The following is a 25,158-nucleotide window of genomic DNA, read 5'->3' as shown; positions in this document are numbered from 1 at the left end:
TGTGTTATTAAAAATGCCTGGAAATAAAGGGAATGGGTGCAGAAGGCATGCACTTTAAAAAAAACAACCCAGCATATTTATTAATTTGGGTAGGTAGCTGTGCTGATCTGATGCAGTCAAAATAAAAATAAATAAATAATTGTCCAGTAGCACCTTATAGACCAACTAAGTTTATTCAGATATCTGTATCTGAAGAAGTGTGCATGCACACAAAAGCTTATACCAGAACAAACTCAGTTGGTCTATAAGGTGCTACTGGACAATTATTTATTTTTTTTATTTTTATTTCGATGTTTATTAATGTTTGAGAAAACAATAGCCAAAAAATAAAATAATCAATAGGTTGTAAAAATCAGTGGGCTAATCAATCAAAGGAAAGGAAAACTAGAAAAAAACAAAACTGTAACCATAACTGTGACTCGGGGAAGTACAGAGATTGCTTTCTTCATATTTCACTTTCTATATTAAGAAAACAATACGGAGTGATGGGTCATAATTTACATCAGAATGAAATCAGATCAACAGTCACCAGCAACAAGAATAAAACTCTCCCTTAACAAATCACAGTTCCCAGGATTCGGGGGGGGGGGGGAGCCGTGACCATTAACGTGGGATAAGAGTGCCTTAAATGTATTGTGCAGATGTGGCCGTGAACATATGCAGTGGAGGTATACAAAGATGGAAGGCTTTTTAAGTGAAATCATATGTAGTACAGTGGTACCTCGGTCTATGAACAGTCCTGTTAACGAACTATTCACACAACGAACTCCACAAAACCGGAAGTACGGTAGGTGTTCTAGCTAACTTTGCCTCGGAAGACGAATGGAAGCCGAACAGTGGAAGGGCACCGGCAACGGGAGGCCTAAGTAGGGAAAGTGCGCCTCAGTTTAAGAATGCTTTGGTTTAAGAACGGACTTCCGGAATGAATTAAGTTTGTAGATCAAGGTATCCCTGTACGAAAGAGGGCTTACTCTGCACGTGAAAAGTAGCTAAACAAGAAAATTGTACAGAATAGGATTCTTCCCAAGGTTTACATTTCTGTAGGTTTAAATTCACCATATATTCAAAACACATAGCTCCCCCCACAGAGCTACAGTTCCCAACAAACAAACTTTGTTTCCCAGAGCCATGTGCTTTAAATATATAGTGTGGATCTGAACTTAGTTACTGAAGGAAAAGAATCCTCATTTGCACTATGCTTAAAAAAATGTTTACACCCCATTTGCTTCTCCTTTATGAAAGAATGCTTTTCAATAGATGTATCTACAAAATGCAGTATCATTGCTGAAGGCCATCAGTGCCTAGAAATCCAATTTTAAACATACACACACATGTCTATATCAGGAAGAATGTCTGCCTGCTCATCCAGTTAGCAGGCAAAACCATATGAATGGAGTGTTGTTTTGTTTTTGTTTTTTAAAAAATGAGAACCATAATCTGCTTGCAGATATTCTAATGGCACAATAAGAGGCTAGATTTGTTAAACAAATTACTCATGAATTATTTGCTCAGCTTTGCTCCTAAGCTATTAACTTTAGCTAAAGCTATTAGGTTTAGCTAAGGCTATTAGGCTCTGGAAAGGCTGCATAAAATAAGGAGGAAAAGGTCCATCACTCGTTGCATTTAATAGTAGATTTCAGTCATTTGTTCTGAATTTATAAACCACTCTGCATTTAAGGGACAGAATGCCTTAACAGTGATATAAAATATAAAACTGATCATAAAGCAGTATCAAAAATGTAAATGCTAACCATAATTTAAAACTGCAGAGATGAAATATATGAAATTGGGAGGGCTTTGGAGAAAAGGAAGGTTTTCAAGAAATGTAGAAAACATAATTTGGGGCTTGCTTCCTTTTTGATTCTGGAAAACTGGTGCTGCAGTGCTAACAGTGTGTGCTTGAGCCACATAATGCCATTATCAGAGCTTCATCCTAAGGGCATGGAGTGGGATGGAGGTGGAGAGGTGGACCAGATATCCTGGTCCACAACAATATAGGGCTTTATACCTAGGCAGCATCTTAAAAAGCAGAGACATCACCTTGCTGACAAAGGTCCGTAAAGTTAAAGTTATGGTTTTCCCAGTAGTGATGTGTGGAAGGCTGATCGCTGAAGAATTGATGCTTTTGAATTATGGTGCTGGAGGCAACTCTTGAGAGTCCCATGGACTGCAAGAAAATCAAACCTATCCATTCTGAAGGAAATCAGAATCCTGAAAGGACAGATCCTGAAACTGAGGCTCCAATACTTTGGCCGCCTCACGAGAAAAGAAGACTCCTTGGAAAAGACCCTGATGTTGGGGAAGATGGAGGGCACAAGGAGAAGGGGACGACAGAGGACGAGATGGTCGGACAGTGTTCTCGAAGCTACCAACATGAGTTTGACCAAACTGCGGGAGGCAGTGGAAGACAGGAGTGCCTTAGTCGGACACGACTAAATGACTAAGCAACAACAACAAGTAAAACCTTGAATCTAGCTGGATAGCAGCCAGAACAAGGCTTTCAACAGAGGTGTTGCATGTTGTCGAAGTGTTGCCCTAGAAAGCAGCCGTGCTATGGCACCCTGTAAAGCCCATCTAGAAGGAGTGTTAAGCGCAACCCTTAAGCAGCCAATACTGATGACTCCAATGAGGACAGAGAGTGGGAGGAAGGGGCCAGAGCCCTCCTCCTCTTGCCCCTGACCAAAGAGCCAGGCCGTTCCACTGAGAAACACCCACTGGAAGTCTCATGCACCGTTTTCCTTGGCTCAGGGAAAGGAGGCAGCACCAGCCAATGGCAAGCAGGCCCCTTCAAGGCCGAGGGAGTGAGGAAGCTCCATGGCACAGACTGGGCATGTCAGGGGAGGAGGAAAGGCAGGCTTGGTCTCTGAGATAACAGTGTTGTCTTAAGAGGCAGTAGGCAACCCTGCTCAAGGAAGTACAGTGGTACCTCGGGATACAGACACTTCAGATTACAGACGCTTCAGGTTACAGACTCTGCTAACCCAGAAATAGTACCTCAGGTTAAGAACTTTGCTTCAGGATGAGAACAGAAATCGCACGATGGCAGCAGGAGGCCCCATTACCTAAAGTGGTACCTCAGGTTAAGAACAGTTTCAGGTTACGAATGGACCTCCGGAACGAATTAAATTTTTAACCCGAGGTACCACTGTAGTAACACTATCAAGGTGATTTATTTCCACAGAGAACATTTTCTACGTAGAGGAAGTAGGAATTGGATGGCGGCCCAATAGGGTGTAGTGGGAGGTCTGGAAATAAAACATCTCACTAAAAAAGGCAAAGTTGTAAGGCTGTCTCCCAGACGAACTATTGAAACTTGGACCTGTAATTCTAACACACTGTATTTTCCAAGAGTGATCTGCAAATAGGAGGACTCGGGGCTAAATGCGTCAGTCAGACTGTTGTGGGCTATATGAAAATGGAAGGGTTCGCCTCTGCTGTTCTAAGCTTATTTTTGCACATATGCACAGCCAGCCACACAAGTACATTTCCAAAAAGGTTGGCTATGCAAGCCTACACCCAGACGTAAGTGCCTCTGAATTCCACAGGATTTATTCACTGTAAGTATGTATAAGACTACAGCCTTTCTCAATAGTGCATCTCCAAATACTGTGTTGTATTAAAGCACCTGTGGTCCTGAAAACATTCTGCCAAAAATGTAACCTATTCAGATAAGGACCCAAGAAGAGCCAGATGGATCAGGCCAGTGACTCATTTAGTGTAGCATCCTATTCCTACAGGGCCCAACCAGATACCTATGGGGAGATCGACAGCAAGACTTGAGTACAACAGCACTCTCCCCAAATGTGATTCCCAGCTACTGGCATGCAGTTGCATTGCCTCTGACAGTGGAGTTAGAACATAGTCATTGTGACTACTAGCCACTGAGATTCTTAATCTCCATTATTTTGTCTAATCATCCTTCGAAGTGGTCCATGTTTGTGGCCATCTTTCTGTGTAATTGAGAACAGTTATGTAAGCACAAAATCCCCAAACTGCACATCTGAATTCTCCCTAATGTGCTTTGGAATTCTCATTGACTCCAGTGTAAGACTTCTAGGATTTGAACAGAATGGGCAGGTGAGGGGGGGGGAATGCAACCATTTCATGACAATATGAAGGCCAAAGTTCAGCAATATGTGGTGGGGTATAAGGCCTGCCCTGAAAGTTTTTAAGAGAGTTGCACATCTGTGTGTCATACGCCATAATCATTTGCTCCCTGTGCTACACTTCTGAATCCTTCTCAGGAACTCTTATCATGTGGAATCATTGATTTTGAAACCCTGCTATATATACATTGAGCTGTGTCTCTGTTTGATAACATTTGTGCCATAGAACTTCATGGGGAGGGGGGGGGCAAGAGGAGTTAAAACAGCAATTTCCCCATTCTGCTTACTGAAGCAAGTTTCTGCAGTATGAGTTATCTAATGGCCTCTGCTTAGGGAACCAAGAAATTTCTAATGCAGAAAGCATGTTGCACAATTTAAAAATCCCCTTCAGTGGAGCCTAAAGCTGGGCAATGTTCATTTTAAGTTAGAGATGAAACATTATATTACAAACAGAAAGCCTTTCAACCAAAGTTCATTATTTTAAAATTTATACACACACACACACACACACACACACACACACACAAAATCCATTATTCATGTGCTTTTAATAACATTTTGCATGATGTTATGCAACATCCTTCTTGCATCTTACGTACCTAATACAGTGGTACCTTGGTTCTCAAATGCCTTGGTACTCAAATAACTTGGAACCCAAACACTGAAAACCCAGAAGTAAGTGTTCTGGTTTGCGAACTGTTTTTGGAAGCCGAGCATGTTCCATTTTGAGTGTTACGCTTCCAGTTCGAGTGCCACACTTCCATTTGGAGTGCCACTCTGAGGTCTGTCTTTGCTATTTATTTTGCATTTTTGGTTTTGCAGCTTTTTGTTTTGTTTTTGTGACTGTGTGGAACCCAGTTCAGCTACTCATTGATTGTGTGACTGCAGTACATTGATTATTGTACTGTACTTTCATTTTATGGATCAATGGTCTCATTAGATAGTAAAACTCATGTTAAATTTCTGTTTTAGGGGTTGTTTTTAAAAGTCTGGAACTGATTAATCCATCTTGCATTACTTTCTATGGGAAAGCATGCCTTGGTTTTGGAACGCTTTGGTTTTGGAATGGACTTCCAGAATGGATTAAGTTTGAGAACCAAGGTACCACTGTACACAACTTCAGCGCAATACAGATCAAGTAAATAAGACATAACTCTGCATGGTTAACAGTGCAGGATTATTCAAAAGTAAGCTCATTTTATTTGGGCCTTATTTCTGAGTAAATGTGTGTGGGATTGTGCTGTCAGAGTAATTCAGAGAACAAACTGACATTTGCCCAAGTTTCTAAACTTCTCCATTAGTCACCACAGTGCATGTTGTAACTCATGTACAATAATCTATTGTTACTACTGTATGTCTAAAATTAAGAAGCCTTTTTTTAATGGCTTGAGATAAATTAAAGGAAAATGAAGGCCAGGATCCAAACAGCTGTCATAGGCTCATGGAAGGGGCTTGAGCTAACTCAGTGGGATTTTTGACTTCTAAAAAATCTGAACAATGCTATAGTTTTTGGAGGTGCAATTCTATATTCACTTACCTGGGAGAAAGGCCCATTGAGCAGAGTAGAGTTTCCTTCTGAGTAAACAAAGGTAGTTTTCCTTGCTGCACAGCAAAGTGGAAACAAGTCAGGAAAAGTGAAACCCTTTGCATATTGACTCAGAAGTCTCCCTGTGTTGACATACCACCATTGGTTTATTGTATTTATTCAAAACATTTATATCCTGAAATTAAATTAGAGATTTGCAAAGTGGCGGGGGGGGGGATGAAATTAAAGAATGATAAAAACCAAACCAATTATGAAACAACAGACTGTAAAACAGCACTAAAAATGAACAAACCACCAGCAGAGAGAAAGCAGCACCATTAAAACCAAAAGGCTGGGCAAATAAACCTGTTTTCCGCTGCTGCCTGGACTGATGAACATCTCTTGAGAGAGCATCCCAGTGCAAAGTTCTATGACCAATAAAGCCCAGTCCCAGCTTGCCATCTAACTAACCTTGCCATCTAACAGGTGCCAACTCCCTGGGGTCCTGGATACTCAAGCACTCACAAAAATTCCCCATGAAGGAGCTAGGCACCCACAAATTTCAGTGCCAGAGCCGTGCATGCTGCATGACACCCATGGCCCTGAGCACCCACAGTTGTGGGGCCAAGTTAGCACTCCTGAAGAAGGAAATTCTGCACATGGCATGTGTGAATGAGCAGGCTTGTCTCAAGCAGCCCTTGAGATACCCAGATCTGGAATCACATAAAGCTGGTCAGAAGGACTCAGATCGTCTTGTGTAGTCTAGCTGCCATACACAGAAGAACCAACAAGTCTTCAAAGATGTCTAACACAATGTAGTCATCTAATCTGGACCAGACCATGAATAGCAGTGGATAGACCATTTATGGGCAGGAGTGGCTGCACGTAGCTTCCTATGGTCCAAATTTTCCTGGGAAATGCAGGTATGATCCCCTTCTGGGAAGCCATTGGTCCCTATAAAACCAGTGAGGCTTGGGGATCAGTGCTTCCACATTGTTGTGATCAGATGGGGTAAAATGTTGAGCCCTTAAATGCAAGCTGTGTAAGCTTGCTCCCAGATAAAGAAAAGGGAGTTGCATAAGGAGTGGTGTTTTTTTGTTTTTGTTTTTAAGTGGAATCTCGGGCAGGCTGGAAAGGGAGCACGTATTAGAGGTAGGAACAAAGCAAAGTAAAACAGCAGCTGGTCAACATGAGAGGTAGTCAGAATGCATAGCAAGGATACAGGTATTTTGCTGAGTATTAAGAAGAAACATATGAAGGACTGGCAGAGGATATGAGGACGGAAAAATGGTGGACAGAAATCCTTGGATTAAGCAAGGTGTCCTTTGATGGTACAGAACTACTGCCCAGTGGCCAATCTATTTGAGACACTAATACGTGTGCAATCCTATACATTCTTGCCGGGGGGGGGGACTCCCATTGAAAATAATGATGCTTGCTTCTGAGGAATAGGACTGACCCATAAGTTCATTTAAAACGGTCAGGATAAAGAGCGTTTTGTTCAAGCACATTGGTTATCTCATTGCGAGATCATTTTCCTTTAGATCAACTATTTTGGTATACAACTGGGCAAAAAGCCTTTGAAGAATGCTAGTGAAATTCTATCAAAGTATAGCTTAATCAGCATGAAGAGCAAGTCACTAATTATTTGGTCTTGCATATAATGTAAATAGTAAATTTATCCACAGATTCATGTACGTACAGGATCAGGATGTTGTTGTTTTGAAGGAAGAAGAAAAGCTTACTTGCTTGTGCCAGCCTAATTATGGCAAGTCTTGTGCCAATATGTGGACCTGCCTCAAAAAGCAATTAAAAATGAATTTTAGCTGGATGGCCAATGCATTGTGAAGTTTATGCAGAATCAAAAAGTTATTGGGCAGAAAAACATAGTCAGCACTTGGCCAGGTGCTTCAGAAAAATTACCGTATTGATTTGCAAATCTCTAAGAATCTCAATATAAACTACTTCATCACTCCATAGGATAATGACAAGGAATAATCCCAGTTTACTTAACACATGTCCCTTTGCCTGCAGTCCTATATACACTGACATGGGATTAATCTCCATTAAAATCAAGTATTGGGTTGCACCATTTGGTTTTTTATTTCCATTGGGTTCATTTTTTGCCACATTTCGAAAAGGCTCAAGTTAAGAACAGAGTATGCATTGTGCTGCAACATCGGTGGCACTGTGGTCTAAACCACAGAGCCTAGGGCTTGCCAATCAGAAGGTCGGTGGTTCAAATCCCCACGACAGGGTGAGCTCCCATTGCTCAGTCCTTGCTCCTGCCAACCTAGCAGTTTGAAAGCACGTCAAAGTGCAAGTAGATAAATAGGTACCACTCCAGCAGGAAGGTAAACGATGTTTCCATGTGCTGCTCTGGTTCGCCAGAAGCGGCTTAGTCATGCTGGCTACATGACCCAGAAGCTGTCTGCGGACAAACGCCGGCTCCCTCGGCCAGTAAAGTGAGATGAGTGCGTAACCCCAGAGTCATCCGCTAATGGACCTAACGGTCCTACCTTTTATATATTGTGCATCATCCTGCGTATTTATTTAAAAAATGTTTAGGGGTACTCTCATTTTCCTACTCATATTGAAATACTGTCCCTCAATGAGGCCAAACTTAGATTCACAAAATGTTTAGCGGTATGCGTACCCCTGCGTACACCCCACCCCCCGGAAAAAAGCACTGCATCTCTCTATGGAGAGGCTCTGTGGATATGCTGACCTGAATAAGTGAAAGATATTTCCAACATTGAAGAGTCCAGGCAAAAGAGGTCACTTCACACCTTACATGATACCAAATGCAGGCTTACAACCAGGGCCAGATTAGGTTTGATGAGGTAATGGGGCCCTGTATATATCCACCTGTCCTCTGTCAACAACAAATTGTTGCTGTTTTTTGTGTTGAATATATGTTTTATGGTAATTTATGGACCTAATAGGTATCTAAAGCCATTTTTTTAATCTTATATTTTGGAAATGTACATCCAGGTTTTCTTCCTTTAAATTTTTGGGGGTGCCCTAAGCTATAGCTTGTTTAGCTTAAATCCGGTACTGCTTGCAACCACTTCAGCAGAAGGGAGAGAGCTGCAGCCAAGCCTATCAGACACAACTACATGTACAGTATGCTACATATATATGGAGGAAAGGGAATGTGTTTCTTGTGTGTGCATATTTTTTTTTTTTTTTTTGAAGCCCCTTCTATGAACATACGGCTCCCTTCTGTTTGTGGAAGAGCTTCGTTGGCTCCAACCCATCATTTTATAGAATGGATCCAACCCATCTATTGCTGAGGTCCTGCTTGCAGGTTTTGCACAGCCATCTTGTTAGCTACTGTGAGAGGTGGACTAGATGGGCCATTGGCCTGATCCAGCAGGCTTTTCTTACGTTCTTATAGAGAGAGTTCAACCATGAGCTTGGGTTTGGATGACACGCTAACCAAACCTTGGCTCAGCTTAATGTGGTGCAGACCAAGGAGGAGCAGAGCGACTGAGACTTTCTCTCCTGGAACATACTTAGTGTGATTTGCAGACCAGACCAGTGTCAATAGGAGGTTTGCCGAGCTCTTCATTTTTTACTTACAGTAAAACAGATCTAAGAAGGGACAGAAGGGAATGGCACAAAAGGTTGGCGAGCCCTGTGTGGCAAAAATGCTACATTATTGATGCTCACCTTACTTTGTCTGTTTTATTATTTAGTGCAGCACTTGGCCTTATAAATCCGAAAAGGCACAGTTTTACATCATGGCAATGAATAAATAATGTAACCAAGGAATCCTTCCTACATCTCATATTGTAATTCTATAAGTCAACATCTGCATTGTTCTAAGTGCCTGTCTGAAGCTGGGAATCCCTCAGAGTTTGGGATCTCCATCCAGCCGCAGATCTTGGGGGTCTCAAATTTCAGCAGTGCCCTGCGCAACACCCAAATTCGGGACCCCTCTGCTTCTTACGCTCCATTGTAAATCAGAGTTGTGGCACCCCCAGGGGCTTGGCCAGTGCAACCAAACCAGTCGCATTCCCCTAAATCCACTTCCGCTCCATCTCCAAATGTGTTGTCTGTTATACTTATTTATTTACCACCTTTCCTCCAAGGAGCTCAGCATATATTGGTTCCCTGTCGGGCTTTGGGGAATCCGATCACTTCCACAGTAGCAGCCAAGAAGCAGAGAAACAATAAAAGTTCTTACCACGTAATTTATTAACATTCACAGTGAGAGAGACGAAGGAATGTAGTCTTCCCTAAATAATGGCACTGCTCCAAGTAAAGCCCCCCCCCCCTCCACATCTCTCCTATTCTACGTCACCCTTGGGTTGGCTAATCTGAGCTTTCTTTTTTTTAAAAAAAATCATATTTATTAAGTTTTAACAAAAAGAAAAAGGGTTACAAAACAGTACACAGTAAATAAAAAAACACACAAAGAGAATACAAAAACCAAAATTTAACATAGAAAGAAAAATAAAAAAATAAAAATCCCTCATTCTGATATCTTATCATTCATTTGCTTATTTTCATGACTTCCTCACGCCTCCCTTTTTTGTATTCCAGTTAATAGTTAGTTCAGCAAATCCATACCCTCTTTATTTACTCTTAGTTCTTTGTCTTCACCTATTATAACTTCAAATTTTCGTCTAATATCAATCCAGTTTTACATACTCCTGTTTTACCTTATTGCTAAAACCACTTCATTTCATTCCAGCATCATTAACATTCAAAAATTTTATAGTGTTTCTGTAAATAATCTTTAAATTTCTTCCAATCTTCTTCCACCAGCTCTTCTCCCTGGTCTCAGATTCTGCCAGTCATTTCCGCCAATTCCATATAGTCCATTACTTTCATCTGCCATTCTTCCAGGGTGGGGGCTAATTTGAGCTTTCTGCCTCTGAGCTTGCTGTTCTACTAACCTCAGTGCACACCTGGTCCTGGGAAGGGGGGTCAGGAATGCTTTCCAAAGACACTGAGTCTGTCAGCTGTCTCTCCCCTGGTGCTTCTTCTTCCTGCTGTTCATCTCCCAATATTTCCCAGCTTCTCCCCTCTGCAGCCTCTGAACTATGTCCTTCTGCAAACCACTGTTCTAAATCTATACTGTCCTCCTGTTCTCAGGAAAGTTCAGGAGAAGGGGGCGGTGGTCCCCACCAGTCCTCCTCAGTCCAGCCCCTGACATTCCCCACACTACCCCACCACCCACCCATTGTCTCTTCACAATTGTATCCTGAGAGGTAGATTAGGCCGAGCAATTGTGACAGGCCCAAGATCTCCCAGCAAGCTTCATGGCTCAGTGACGATTCCAGTTCCCAGTTCCTGCCCAATAATGATGCCACGGTATCTTTCAATATGTGGCTTGGAGAGCTGTAAAATGTGGTGTTCTGGGTTTACTTAAGGCAGGGGTGGATGATTTGTGGCCCTCCAGATTTTGTTGGATTACAGCATCCCTGACCACTGGCCATGCTGGCTGGGACTGGGGGGAGAGATACCATGTTCTCTACACCTGATTTAAGGGTTTGGATACAGAGAACTATCTGCGCCTGCAGTTTCAGAGCAGACCTTAATATTCATAGGCTGAATAATATTCTAGCTGAATAATACTCATTGTCAAGGATTCCAGGGAAACCACCAGGAACCTTGCTGCCTGTGGATGGAAATGACTTCTGTGAGCTATAGTAGTAGACTGTGCATACTTGGGCCTCAAAGCCTCTTTAGACAGGTAAAGAAAGTGCAGAAATATATTGTAAGATTACCAGACAGTGTGAGGAGTTTGGATCATCCAGGCCTGGAATAGATAGTAGGGCTCTGTTATGAAGCGTGCAGTTTGCACACAGACCTGCAGTTCTCAAATGATACCCATTTTATAACCTAAACATGACATCAGGGCATCTAGTCAGGAAAATGATGCTGACTAGAGACATTTGGTTTTCAAAAAGAGCGGGGGGGAGGATGTTGGAGGAAGCAAAGGTGGTGGGTTGGGGGTGGGTTGGGGAAGTGTTAAGGCAAGCAAGAATCAAAAGGAAGGAGGGACACTTCAGGGCAATGCTAGAGGGGAAGGTGAGGTGTGGGAGGGGAGGATCAGCCAAGAAAGAAGTTAGGAGCACAGCAAGGAAGAAGAAAGAGAGCAGATCAACCGTGCATCCTCAAAAAGAGCAACTTGATTGGGCTTGACAGCAGAAGATAGGGGAAGGGGAAAGAGTTAAGGAAAATACTAACTCTCCAGAAAGACTGAGATGACATTGGAATAAAAAGACAAAAAGGATAGGGGGAGTTGATACCTGTCCTTATTTCTGCAATATATGTTTGATGTGGAGGTGTGATAGAGAAGGGGATGAGCAAAAGAAAAAGAGGGAAGCTCCAGAGAAGAGTTCCTGTTCAGGGAAAGGAGGGCTGTACAATCCCCAGTTGCTAAGGCAAAGAGCAACCATTTCAATGCCTGGGATGAGCATTTAATGAATAAAATGAAAGCAAAGTCTGAAACCCTCGTCTTCCTCTCTTATCAAAGTCGGGGTGTCTGCACAGCTAGGTTAAGAGGTGAAGATCCTTGTGTGTGGAGTAGTGGTTAAGAGCAATAGACTCATAATCTGGGGAACCAGGTTCGCTTCCCCACTCCTCCACATGCAGCTGCTGGGTGACCTTGGGCTAGTCACACTTCTCTGAAGTCTCTCAGCCCCACTCACCTCACAGAGTGTTTGTTGTGGGGGAGGAAGGGAAAGGAGAATGTGAGCCGCTTTGAGACTCCTTCGGGTAGTGATAAAGCGGGATATCAAATGCAAACTCTTCTTCTTCTTCTTCTTCTTCTTCTTCTTCTTCTTCTTCTTCTTCTTCTTCGTCTTCATGATCTAGCAAAAGGAAAGTAAAAATCAACAGTAACTGCAAACATAGCTGTCAAACACTTCTAAAATGGGGAATTAATTATCCAAAATAACAAGCAATCCAGGAACTGACACAGGAGACCAGGGATTAAGTCAGAAAGCAATAGGCATGCCATAGGGATAATGACTACATAGCACATAGGCAGCAATTCAGAGCATAAGCTTTTCTTTACTTTTTGTTATAGCACAAGCTGCTCCTACATCTTTCTATGGCTGGAATTTCAGCCTTCCATTCTATGCACTTAACAAACCTGGATTTCCCCAGACATTTTAGCAATTTTCTCCTGGGCACTGCTTCTGATTGCAGTATTCCGGCTATGTCCGGGAAATTCCAGACATATGGCAACCCTACAATTTGCCTGATCAACAAAGCAGGATCTTCAGCTGGCTGTGCCTTTAGTCACCAGCATTTAAGTTCTCCAGCTCTGAGCCAATGGAGATCCTGAGCTGGAGAACACACCCACAGCGCTGTACATCTTGTACTTTTGCTGTTTTTGACTCCCAAGACTGTTCTGATATCTATTTGTCCTCCTCACTCACCTTTAAAAGGTTTCCCTTAGCAGAACAGCATCAGTCATCCTGATCACTCCCACTTCTTTCCTCCTCTGGCACAAGCCAGTAAAAAAGTCCAGCTTAGCAAGATATCTGGGATTGTGGTTTGCTTCTTCCTAACAAGCAAGGCAGGATTGCTAGAAGAAGAAGAAGAAGAAGAAGAAGAAGAGTTTGGATTTGATATCCCGCCTTTCACTCCCTTTAAGGAGTCTCAAAGCGGCTAACATTCTCCTTTCCCTTCCTCCCCCACAACAAACACTCTGTGAGGTGAGTGGGGCTGAGAGACTTCAGAGAAGTGTGACTGGCCCAAGGTCACCCAGCAGCTGCATGTGGAGGAGCGGAGACGCGAACCCGGTTCCCCAGATTACGAGACTACCGCTCTTAACCACTACACCACACTGGCTCTCAGCCTTTGAAGGAATGGGTTTCCCAAATCTAAAAACCTGACTGTACAGGGAGCATTTTCTAAAAGGGAGCATTTTCTAAAATGCATTAACTTGAGCTTGTGAGTCAATGTATAAACAGAAAGCCAGCTGTGCTCAAAGCTCACTCCTTTATCAGTCCGTGACGGCAATGGATGACCTTGGCTGTTCCAGTGGAGCAGGGATGGCACTTTGTCTATCTTATCTTACATTAAGACCACACTCTGATGCACAAACTTAGTCCGGGAATGGCGCCAGGAGTTGGTGACCTCTTGCTCCAAGATAAGAGTGCTGGAACAGGAACACCCTTTTATGATCAAAAGTATAGGAAAAGGAAAACCCTTTTATGGTTAAGAGTAAGGAGCAGGAACATCTGTGATGTCAACTTGCGTGTACAAGCTGACATGGCTGGATTCCTGGGGAAGGGGGGAGAGGGTGCCTGGAGGATATATATACTGCATGAAATCTCTCATTTCTTTGGACTTGCTGTGAGCTGATCACACAGGTGCCTTCTGCTATCCGGAGAGCAGAATAAACTCTTTCTCTGAATCAACCTCAGTGTCATTTGACTTCCTTCCTCCCTCCCAGGAGCAACGCAGACCCCACCAGTCGGTAAAGTTTAATAAGGCTACACCTTAAACCAAGGTTTGTTGTTAGCTTATGAATCTCGACTTGGTAGGGATCAAACAACCCTGTATTTCTTAGAAGAAGAGCAGAGTGGGAACAATTGGGCAGAATGCATGCAATGCCTTAAGTCAGTTTCTTGTTTTTCCTATCATAAGAGCAATTTGCCACATTTTTGCATCAGGCATCAGCATTTTAAGGCACGTGTTTCTTAATATGTTGTTGTGTCCGACTCTTCGTGACCCCATGGACCAGAGCATGCCAGGCACTCCTGTCTTCCACTGCCTCCCGCATTTTGGTCAGACTCATGTTTGTAGCTTCACGAACACTGTCCAACCATCTTGTTCTCTGTCGTCCCCTTCTTCTTGTGCCCTCCATCTTTCCCAACATCAGGGTCTTTTCCAGGGAGTCTTCTCTTCTCATGAGGTGGCCAAAGTATTGGAGCCTCAGCTTCACGATCTGTCCTTCCAGTGAGCACTCAGGGCTGATTTCCTTAAGAATGGATATGTTTGATCTTCTTGCAGTCCATGGGACTCTCAAGAGTCTCCTCCAGCACCATAATTCAAAAGCATCAATTCTTCAGCAATCAGCCTTCTTTATGGTCCAGCTCTCACTTCCATACATCACTACTGGGAAAACCATGGCTTTAACTATACGGGCCTTTGTCGGTTTCTTAATATACACATTATTATATGCAATTTTGACGAATGTGCGTGTTTTGCAAGCAATGTTTTGCAATATAATGCATTTTTGTTATTTTGACTAAAGCATGTGTTTTTATGGAAGAAGAAAAAAGAACCCAATACATACATTTTTGGTACACAGGGTTTTTTTTACTGAAGAATTTTGCTCCAAAATTTTGAGAATGCCATTTTCAAAGGTTAGCTGCATTTTGGTTGGCATATTTTTTCATGAAATGCAAGATAGGGAGATTCCAACCCAAATTTCTCCCCCATCCCTATTTATGTCAATATTCTTGGCTTATTGTTATGTGTCAACACTGGCAAAACAACCATTGGTAGTTTTGACCAACTTATTATTGCATCAGTTCTCCTCTTGTAAGAAAAGAGGAATGGTGGCTAGATGGCCATAGGGATCCCTTTCAGCTCTGCAATTCTATGAACAATCTCACACAGTTACTTTGAACATTGTTCCTTAAAATGCACAAGACTGCAAAAGAAAGGGCTCACACCGTACTTCACACATGCCGGGCAACTGTCCAGGGTCCCAAAATGTCAAAGCAGTGAAGCTGGCCTCTATTGCCACAATTCTGTACTGTCCAAAGCCATTACACAAACAAGCAGAGTGGTGTTTGGCTGTGAAAGCAATGTATTACATTAAATACCATCCATGTGGATCTGTATGTTTATGATTTATTGAAAGGCAACCATTGAGCCAAATTCTAATTTTTGTGTATATCTCCTTGACATATCCTTCTTTCACACATTTAAGGTTAACTATAACTGATTTATTATTATCTGTTATTTCTTTTTAAAAATAAAATAAAATGAATGTTATCTGTAAATTCAGTTTACTTGTATTTCAGATGGCAACAACCTTTCAAGAGGCTCATTTTCAGGTAATTCTATCCATTGAAATCCTATTTACACCACTTCTGCTTCTATTATTTCAATGACTAGCCCAGCTTTCCTGAGCACTGATTCAAAGCTATTTCTTACTTACTGGATCTGAATACCTTCCTCTTTTCTATAGACACTCACCAAACCCTAAACATCCTACCAGCCACGTATTAGATGATTGTCACTCTCCCTGTTCATGCAGTTTGTTGCAAAAATAAGAGCTTTATCAAGCATGCACATCTAGCCTTCAATTTTGTGGGTCACATTTTATGAAGGCTTAGATTATCTGACATCATGTCCTACCCACCAAGTTTTGGGGACAACCAATTTTAATCTCTTTTCTACATGAATGTATCACTTTAAAACATTGCCCTGTGAACATCACAAAAATTGCGTCGACAGAGGCATGGTATCCAACCTGATACAGATTTTTTTTTTCCATGTCAGAAAGAAGGTCCAGAGATTGTAATATATTAGGGGCCACAAGCTACTTTTATTTCAATAACTAAATGCAAATATTCAGTTTAAATATTTCTGAATTCATCTAGTTGTGTCCCTTGTTTAAACCCTTTGCTTTGAGGCCACTTCTATTATTTGCTTTGAGGCCACTTCTATTGCCTCTTAAGGGTAACTCTTGCATGGCTCAGTTTTCTCACCCTAATCCTCCCCACCCTTATTTCATTCTCTTGTCTCTTAATGGTGAGGATAAAAGAAGATGGACCCTCTTATCCCACCAGGCTTAAGTGTCCATCGTGCAAGTATTAACAGCTTTAGTCCTCAAATCTGTCACCACCATCCACGTGGCATACCATGGCCCAAATCTATCTGTCTCACTGCCATGTATTGCATGTGATACCAAGCATGTATCTTGACCTTATCACACCATCTCCTTGAGTTCAATGGACTGCTGAGCTTTCCACCCACTAGAGTCGCCTTCGTTTCAGGTCACTTGTGCTAGATGTGGCTTCCTAGCCTGGTTTTGTTTGTTTTTTAGCTTGGCCCTGCTGGCCCACCTTGGCCACTCATTCTCTCGACCACGACTGCAGCATCTTTCACACGTCCCACAGCCATGTGAGAGCTGCTTCCTTGCAGCACATGGTGCAGCAAAAGTAGAAAGTGAGAGGTTCCCCCCCCACACACCTTTTCTCATCATACTTGAATCTTTTCTTTATTACAAGACATTAAACAATAAAATTCATAAGCTAAAATCATCACATGGCCACTAATATATCAAAAAACAATGTCAATTAATATAGTGTGCAATTTATACTCGGAGTTTGGTGACAAAGATAGAGCATAGCCTGATGTAGATAGATAGGGTCAAATAAATTCATCTCCTTTACAGTTGATGGCTACCTTGGCTATATAATTTGCTCTAATTTTCCTAGCAGCAGTTGCAAAAAGTGCCACACGCCAGGTCACATACTTATCTGTGTCTGCGAGCAGATATAAAATCATGTCAGAGGGGTTCTAGCCAGGGGACCTTGTCATTATAGGTACTAAAAATCTTTTTCTTGCATCATTATATAGGGGACAGTGCAAGATATAATGCATAAGGTCCTCTACTTCAGGACATCCCCTAATGCAAACACATTCGTTTTTTGCTATGCCTCTGTGTCTCCCATCTCTATAAGCAGAGTTTATTGTATTTAACTGAAACTCTGTAAAAGCTTTCTGAAGTTGTGCAAAAGTCAGTGCATTAAAATAAGATGTATGTTCATTGGCCTCTCTAAGTTTAAAATACAATGGGGCATACTTGAATCTGAATAAAACTGAATGGCAGGAGAGTAAGAACAGGCGAAAAGGAAGTATTCTTCACACAGAGCAAAATTAAACTACGGGATTCACTAGTACACAGTGCGAGGTTTACTAGTACACCCACTTGGACAGTTTTCAAAATTGGACTAACCTTATCATGGAAGAAAAAGTTATCAATGACTAGTAGCCATCTATGTAGTGAGTGATAATTTGAACATAGAATAATGGATGCAGCATTCCCCATTGGTGTAAGGAACAATTGTATTTTGCTTAGCTAACATCTCCTATGTGACCATCTAACAGTGGCAACTTCATGGTGCTTGAAGCTGTATCACTGGAAAAGCCAAAACGATCCTCAGAGTGTTTCCCAAACTTGGGTCTCCATCTGTTTTTGGACTACAACTCTCATCATCCCTAGCTAGTGGGATCAGTGGTCAGGGATGATGGGAATTGTAGTCCCAAAACACTGCTCTAGAGGCATCATCAATACACACACACACACACACACACACACACACACACACACTCTTCTGGATTTCTTTTAAGAATGTGAAATAATGGCACATATTATTAAATGTACTTAGAAGAATTTTAAATTGGGGGGGGGGGTTTCCCTTCTGCATGGGTCTGAAATGGATATGGTCAGATACTGCTTATGATTTGGTCTAGTCAACTCTGTTGAGACCAAGAGACAGTCCCTTGCCAAGCTGATTCAATCCATATTTCCAAAAGAGGATTAGCAAGACTTGTCAAACATATCTGCCCTACTCATTATTTTCATGAGCGTTTCATGAGATAGGTTTTTTGTTTTGTTTTTTTGTTTTTGCTGGTTTGTTTATGCTATTTATAGACCACCCTATAACAGAAATTATCTGAGCAGTCCTAAAAGATGAAAACAAGAACAAGTTTAAATAACTACAATTACAGCAATAATGCAGCGAAGAAAACACCTCCAAGTACAAGATGCAAATATGATGCAAATGATGTCAATAAATAGATAGAATGGATAAGATCAGGCTATATAGGTGACAATGTCTGTCCTGTTCACACAAATTGTAAGTGAGCTCTGCCTATTTCATGTCCAATAATAGAAGAGGGTTTCTTTTTTTAGAGAGAGACAAAAGAAAGAATATGAAAGATCATTAAGTTGCTAATTGCCTTTACAGTAGAAATGAGCCACCTGTCAAAAGGCAGTTCAATTAAATCAAAACAGAACATTGGAAGTTTCTTTTCCAGTTAGAAAAAGACTGGCAAAGATATTCAGCTGGGTTTCCCATTTCATTCCTGAAAGTATTAGTAGTGAGCCACATTCTCAATGGGTATCCTTTCCAGCTGAACTAGCAGTTAAGACAGCTAAATCAGCAATGCAGCCTTGCAGCCAGACATGGTTGTATTAACCTAGCGAAGCAGAAAAGACCATCTGCACCACCATGACTATTACTAAAATAGAACAGCAGCAGGGCAGGGAGGGAACCTTCTACATTTTTCATTGCAAAAATGCAAGGAAATTCGATGAATGATCTTACTTTATGGGCATGCACTGATAAACAAAGAACTATAGTAATTGTCTGAGCTTTGATGTAATTAGCTTGCACAATTGATTTACAGACTGTTTTATAACTCAATTTCACGTGCATTACGAAAACTACACAATGACTTTAATGTACTTTGGTAATTTTCAGCTGTAGCCAGTTTGTCAAGCATACATTAGCTGTTAGGCAAAAGCTTCCTGGACAGCTCCCAAGATGCACGTCATTGGATCTATGGGTACAAATTGAAGACTGACAACTCCAATGGCTTTCTCCCATGCCGTGTTTGTCTCTTCTTAAATGCTATGGAGTGAGTGAGTGAGTGTTTGTGTAGACAGAGGAGACAGAAGAGTGTGCCTCTGTCTCTGACCTGCTTACTACCTCTACACGCTGTGATTATTGTTGTAAAGAACCATACGGACCGGTGGAAAATGTTCATGGTTTAGGTAGGAATGCAGATCCAAACATGCATCAGTCTGCAGTGTAGATAGATAAAGCATCTGCACAGAAATTGACATTTGGTATCCTGGGATTCTTATTCTCACTTGGGCACAGAGAGCGTGAATTTAAAGCATACTCCATGGCTAGCAACGGATGAATCAGCCACCTGTAAAATCTGCATTTATCTGCAATTTCTTCTTCTTCTTCTTCTTCTTCTTCTTCTTCTTCTTCTTCTTCTTCTTCTTCTTCTCCCCCAGAAATTCATCTTTAAATACATGATTAAATATGTAATCTAAAATGCATTTTCCTCACCAAATATGCATTTCTAAATTTATTTGTTTCTCAAATTATGCATTGTAAAGTTTATCTTGATGAGCTGCTCAAGCTGAGAACAGTGTCAGAACATTTAGGAAGTGTGAAAGCTGTCAGATACCTTTGTTCATTCATGATGTACAGATCAGGTCAGTTCGCATCAGAATTTGCAGTGATCCAGTCCCTCAAGCATCCCCATCCAAAGTCAACTATTCTACACACCCCACAAACACTCATGGCCTTTAAAGCTTGAGAGGGCAAAGCGCTTATGAGATTGGCTGCTACCTGGTAGGGTCCCTTGCTCGATGTAGAGCCAAAGAGCAAAAGGACTCAGGTAGCAAATCTGCCCCAGGAGCTTACACTGACTGGAAGATGTTGTCCAGAGTTTCATGCAGAGAACATTTCCAACCCTACCTAGTGAGGCTGGGACTTTCTGCATGCAGTTGCTCTGGAACTGAGTCATGACTCATCTGAGTAGTGTATGGCAAGGAAATACAATTGTTCTTCCCCATCGTTCATTCAGTGAACATGTGAGGAGTTGTATGAAAACTCTTTATTTATTGCACATACAGGGCTTCTATGGAACAGAGTAGTTGTACCTCATTTAAGTATTTCATTTTCTTTAATTATTTTTTTATTTTCAGTTTTTTCATATATCATTTACATTCAAATAAAATCATTTTTGTACATATATAGGATTCCCTGAATCCTTAGACCTCCACCTGCCCCATCATGGTTTCCATTGCAAGTCTTTTCCTACTGCATCTTATAATATTTATCCAAATTTTGTTTATATCCCATTTTAACCATAAATTTCATACATTACAAGTGTTATATCAGTCCTGCTAACGTTCTTAAATGTTGACAGTGCTCTTTAAGGTAGTCTGCAAACTTCTCCCATTCTTTATTCAATGTCTTGTCTTCTTGGTTCCTGATTCTCCCGGTCAATTTTGCCATTTCAGCATAGTCCATCATCTTGATTATTCATTAAGCATTTTATTTCAATTCAGAAAGAACACAGATTTTGCCATTCTGATGCAGAAATTTAAAAAGTGGTTCCTAAACTGGATGTTACCCTCACAGGTAGCCAAAAGTAGAAGAAGCAAGCCTCTAGTGAAGAGCTAGGTCTTGACTGAATAGAAACATATGTAGGGTCAGGCTGCAAAGTGGTGTACAGTGACATGAACTCTTATCTAAGCTAGCATGTGATTACAAACAACCAATCAAATGATTACAACAACTTTCCCATAGCAATCAGACCCCATAGTCATCATTCCAAAGCAATCAGGTGTTTGTTATGCTCTTTTGACTAGACTACCCCAACTTTTTGCCTCTGTTGACCTCACTCCCCATCCCAAAGCCCAGCAACAGGGCAGTGCTGGGCAGAAGAAGAAGAGGAGCTTGGGAATGTGGGAATGAGTGCTGGGTGACAGTTGTCTTCTTCCGAGGTGCTTTCTCACAGTGAAGGGGCAATGTCCATCCACGTTGGGGGGCAGCCCTCTCAAACATTTTATTGGGAGGGGCAAAAAGACCTGGAGTACAAGATAAGGCTGGTTGAGGAGCAAAGTAACTATGAGCATGTATAGAAGGCGTGTATAGAATTGCACTGTAGATATTCAGCCACGACACAGACCCACATTATTTGTTTAAGGACATGACCAGCAACTTAATCTAGCAATCACACACCTCTGTCTTTGTTTTTTCAGGGATGTCTCACTTTATTACACTGCACTGCACAGGCCATTGGTCCTGTATTAAGTCATTTCTTTGTAGTGGATATTCTTTTGTTCAACTACAAAGTGTCAGCATATGAAAGAACAAACATTCCCTTGTCCCATCAGAACGGGGGTGCCATCTCACCCTCAGGATTATTATGGATGCCTGCTGCCATAATACAGGCTCCTCCAAAAATGGACACAACATGGCGCATTGTGCATGTGATATCACATACACTATGTGCAGGCGTGTGCATGTCATGTCACATGTCCGTGTTGCAGCGGTTCCTCTTCCTTCTTCTCTCCGCAGCCAGTGAGGCACCCTTTTCCATGGGGAGGGGCTTGGACTAGGAGGCAGAGAGATTCTGCCTCCACATCTGAGGGCCCCCCCCCCCAGAAGAGGGTGCCTCGCTGGCTGGCTGCATTGCTTGTCTCTCGGAGGCAACGCCACACAGGCTGGCTAGCTGCCTCTCTCCAGCTTCACTCATTGACTTTGTGGGTGCCCAGCCCCCACAATTATATTATTTTGGGTGCCCAAGCACCCATGGCCCCCAGGAGTTGGCTCCTAAGCATCAGAACATTTATTTTGGTGACTGGTGGTGACCCCACAGAGCCTAGGGCTTGCTGATCAGAAAGTCGGCGGTTCGAATCCCCGCGATGGAGTGAGCTCCCGTTGCTCGGTCCCTGCTCCTGCCAACCTAGCAGTTTGAAGGCACAAAGTGCAAGTAGATAAATAGGTACCGCTCCAGCGGGAAGGTAAACGGCGTTTCTGTGTGCTGCTCTGGTTCACCAGAAGTGGCTTAGTCATGCTGGCCACATGACCCGGAAGCTGTACACCGGCTCCCTCGGCCAATAAAGCAAGATGAGCGCCGCAACCCCAGAGTCATCCGCGACTGGACCTAATGGTCAGGGGTCCCTTTATCCTTTACCTTTACCCCTCCCCCCAATGCTTTCAGAACTCAGGAAGGGGAGTTTATCAAGCAGTTGGGTGACTTGGTGTGTGTTGGGGTGCTGGTGTATCTGCAGCATTTGCACAGAAAACTCTGCAAGAAGACAGCATGTTTATGTGCGCAATGTGAATGTGTTCCCCTGTGGATTGTGGCATATGTACTGATCTGCTGATATCTATTTGATAGAGTGGTCTCCTGTTCAGACACAGCAAACACACAAAGAGGAAAAGAAAATTCAAAAATACCTATCAGAAAATAGACTACCAGATATAGAAGAAGAAGAATATGCAATATTAAATTCAAATATTGAACTTGAAGAGATTAAAAAAGTGACCGACCCCTCTCGCTCTCCAGGCTTCAGGAAGACATCCGCAGCCTAGGCAGCCCTGCGGGAGTTCCCCGCAGGGCTCCCCATGCTGCGGATAGCAGCCTGCCGCCCGGCACGAGTAGCGCCCTGAAGCAGAGCGCCCCTCGCGCCGGGCAGACATCCGCAGCTTGGGGAGCCCTGCAGGAGTTCCCCGCAGGGCTCCCCACGCTGTGGATAGCAGCCTGCCGCCCGGCGCGAAGGGCACCCTGAAGCAGAGCGCCCCGCGCCCCGGGCAGGCATCGGCCAGCCCCACAAGCTCGGGGGACAGCAGGGAGGCGCAGCACCACCATCCTGCTGTTCCTCGACCTGGTTTGGTTTCCCCGACCTTGTTTTGGGGGGGAAATAAAGGACAAAATAAAGGAAAAGATTTTTTCCTTTATTTCCCCCCCAAAAAACTAGGTGCGTCCTATGGGACGGAGCGTCCTATGGGACAAAAAATATGGTACTTTTTTAAAAATTTCATATATGATCTGTTTTTTTACATTTTTATTCTGTTTTTGTTCCCTTTTTCTTTATTCTGATATCTTACATTTCATTTCACTGTGTTATCATGAATAGCATTTTATAGAGGTATAAATAACTGTAAATATGAAAAAAGACAAAATATTCTCTAATTCCTTTTCCTTGGATAGATGTATTCGTTTTTCTCTTTTGTATTTTCTTTTGTTGTGATTATGTATGTATTTTAACTTGTATTGAATAAAATTATCTATAAAAAAAAGCAAAGCAAACACACCATTGGATTTCAGTGACTGATTGTTTTATATATATATATTATATTATATATATATATAATATATATATATATTATATATATATATATAATATATATATATATATATATATATATAATATATAATATAATATATATAATATAATATATATATATATATATAAAATATATATAATATAATATATATATATATAATATATATAAATAATATATATATTATATAATATATATATTACGAAAGCAAATATATATATATATATATATATATATATATATATATATATATATATAATATAATGCAGGTTTTGGTGTCCTCGGGTGTCTTCCCGTGTAAAAGTTGGGGTGTCTAGGCGACGTTTCGACGAGGTCTCACTCGTCATCTTCAGGCTGGTGCTTTCGGCTTCTTGTTACTGGAACAGAGCAGGATCTCAGTGTTTGAGTTCCTATAAATACTGTAGAGGGGGTGTGGTGTATAGCCTCCAATGTTCTGGGCAGAGAGGAAGTTCCCAGGCTAGTGTGCCTTTTCTTCTTTTGTTCCTTAATTACTTGAGAGATATCTTGAGTGATTTCTTGAGTGATATCCTGAGTACCACTTAGGTGGGTCATTAGGTGTGGATTAGTTGTTAAAGTCTTTGTGTCTTGACCTCTTGAACTTTGTGAAGAGTTTTCCTGAGAAGATGGCTGTACTGTACTTAGTTGTGCTCTGGCTTGGCTTCGTGTATAGGGGCGAGCTGTGGTTTTGTGGCTTGTGTCAGCCAGATCTGTGTAGGGATTGCAGGGGGGTGCAGCATCCGGAGGTGCCACCATGGATTGGCTACTGGATGGTGTCTGTAATTCATCTGTGGAGAGGGTCTTGGTTTGGGTCTGGTGTGGTTGATTGGTGTTGGCGTTCTGTGTGCCTCTGGATCTGGTGTCAGTTTTTGTGGGGAGGGCTAATTTCCAGATGTCTGGCAAGCGGGATGTGTCGTCACGCTTGTTCATGTTGTGAGGGTGTTTCTCTATCTCGATGGCTTCCATGATTATTCTCTTGTGGTGATGTTCCGTGTTAAAGAGCAATTTGGAATCTGCAAAATTAATTTCGTGTCCTGTTTCTTTCATGTGTTGGAAAAGAGAGGAAGTTTTTTCTTCTTTTTTGACGGCATTCTTGTGTTCTGCGATACGTGCATTTATTCGTCTGTTTGTTTGTCCAATGTACGTGGCTGGGCAGACTTTGCAGGGTATTTCATAGATCCCTTGGTTTTCCAACTGGATTTTATCCTTGGGGTTTCTGAGGATATTGGCTATTTTTTGGTTGGTGCAAAAGGCTGTTTTGATATTGTGTTTATGGAGGATTTTGCTAATTTTATCTGTAGTGCCCTTGATATAAGGAAGGAGGGCCATGCCATTGTTTTCTTCTGTGTCTTGGTTTTTGGGGGGTGTTTCCTTTTGGATTAGATTCGTAATCCTGTTTTGCTGGTATCCATTGGCAATTAACACGTTTGAGAGATTCTGTAACTCAGTTGTCAAGTGGTCTTTGTCAGCCAGGCATTTGGTTCTGGAGATGAGAGTCTTGGCTACGGAGTTTATTTGTGCAGGGTGGTGGTGTGATTGTGCATGTAAGTAGCGGTTGGTGTGTGTTTTTTTCCGGTAGATAGTGTGTCCTAGGGAGCCATCAGGTTTTTTGTAGATTAGGACGTCAAGG

General features: G+C 42.0%; 1 protein-coding gene across 12 annotated transcripts in view; it reads left to right on the top strand.

Annotated features, from left to right (window-relative positions):
* Nucleotides 1–25,158, top strand: part of KCNH7 (potassium voltage-gated channel subfamily H member 7) — a 272,670-nt gene that overhangs the window by 168,230 nt on the left and 79,282 nt on the right. For 7 of the 12 annotated variants that reach the window (XM_081870829.1, XM_081870835.1, XM_081870834.1 and 4 more), the window contains exon 4: nt 15,639–15,671. The exons of the other annotated variants lie outside the window; for them this stretch is intronic. In XM_081870829.1, the coding sequence (XP_081726955.1) occupies nt 15,639–15,671 (33 nt within the window). The remainder of the gene's footprint in view (nt 1–15,638; nt 15,672–25,158) is intronic. 12 annotated transcript variants of the gene reach the window in all.

The sequence above is a fragment of the Podarcis erhardii genome (assembly GCF_964252035.2).
Source record: "Podarcis erhardii genome assembly, chromosome: 1".
Lineage (NCBI taxonomy): Eukaryota > Metazoa > Chordata > Lepidosauria > Squamata > Lacertidae > Podarcis > Podarcis erhardii.
The sequence above is the reverse complement of the archived record's forward strand: the minus strand, read 5'-3'. Positions and strand labels throughout refer to the sequence as shown.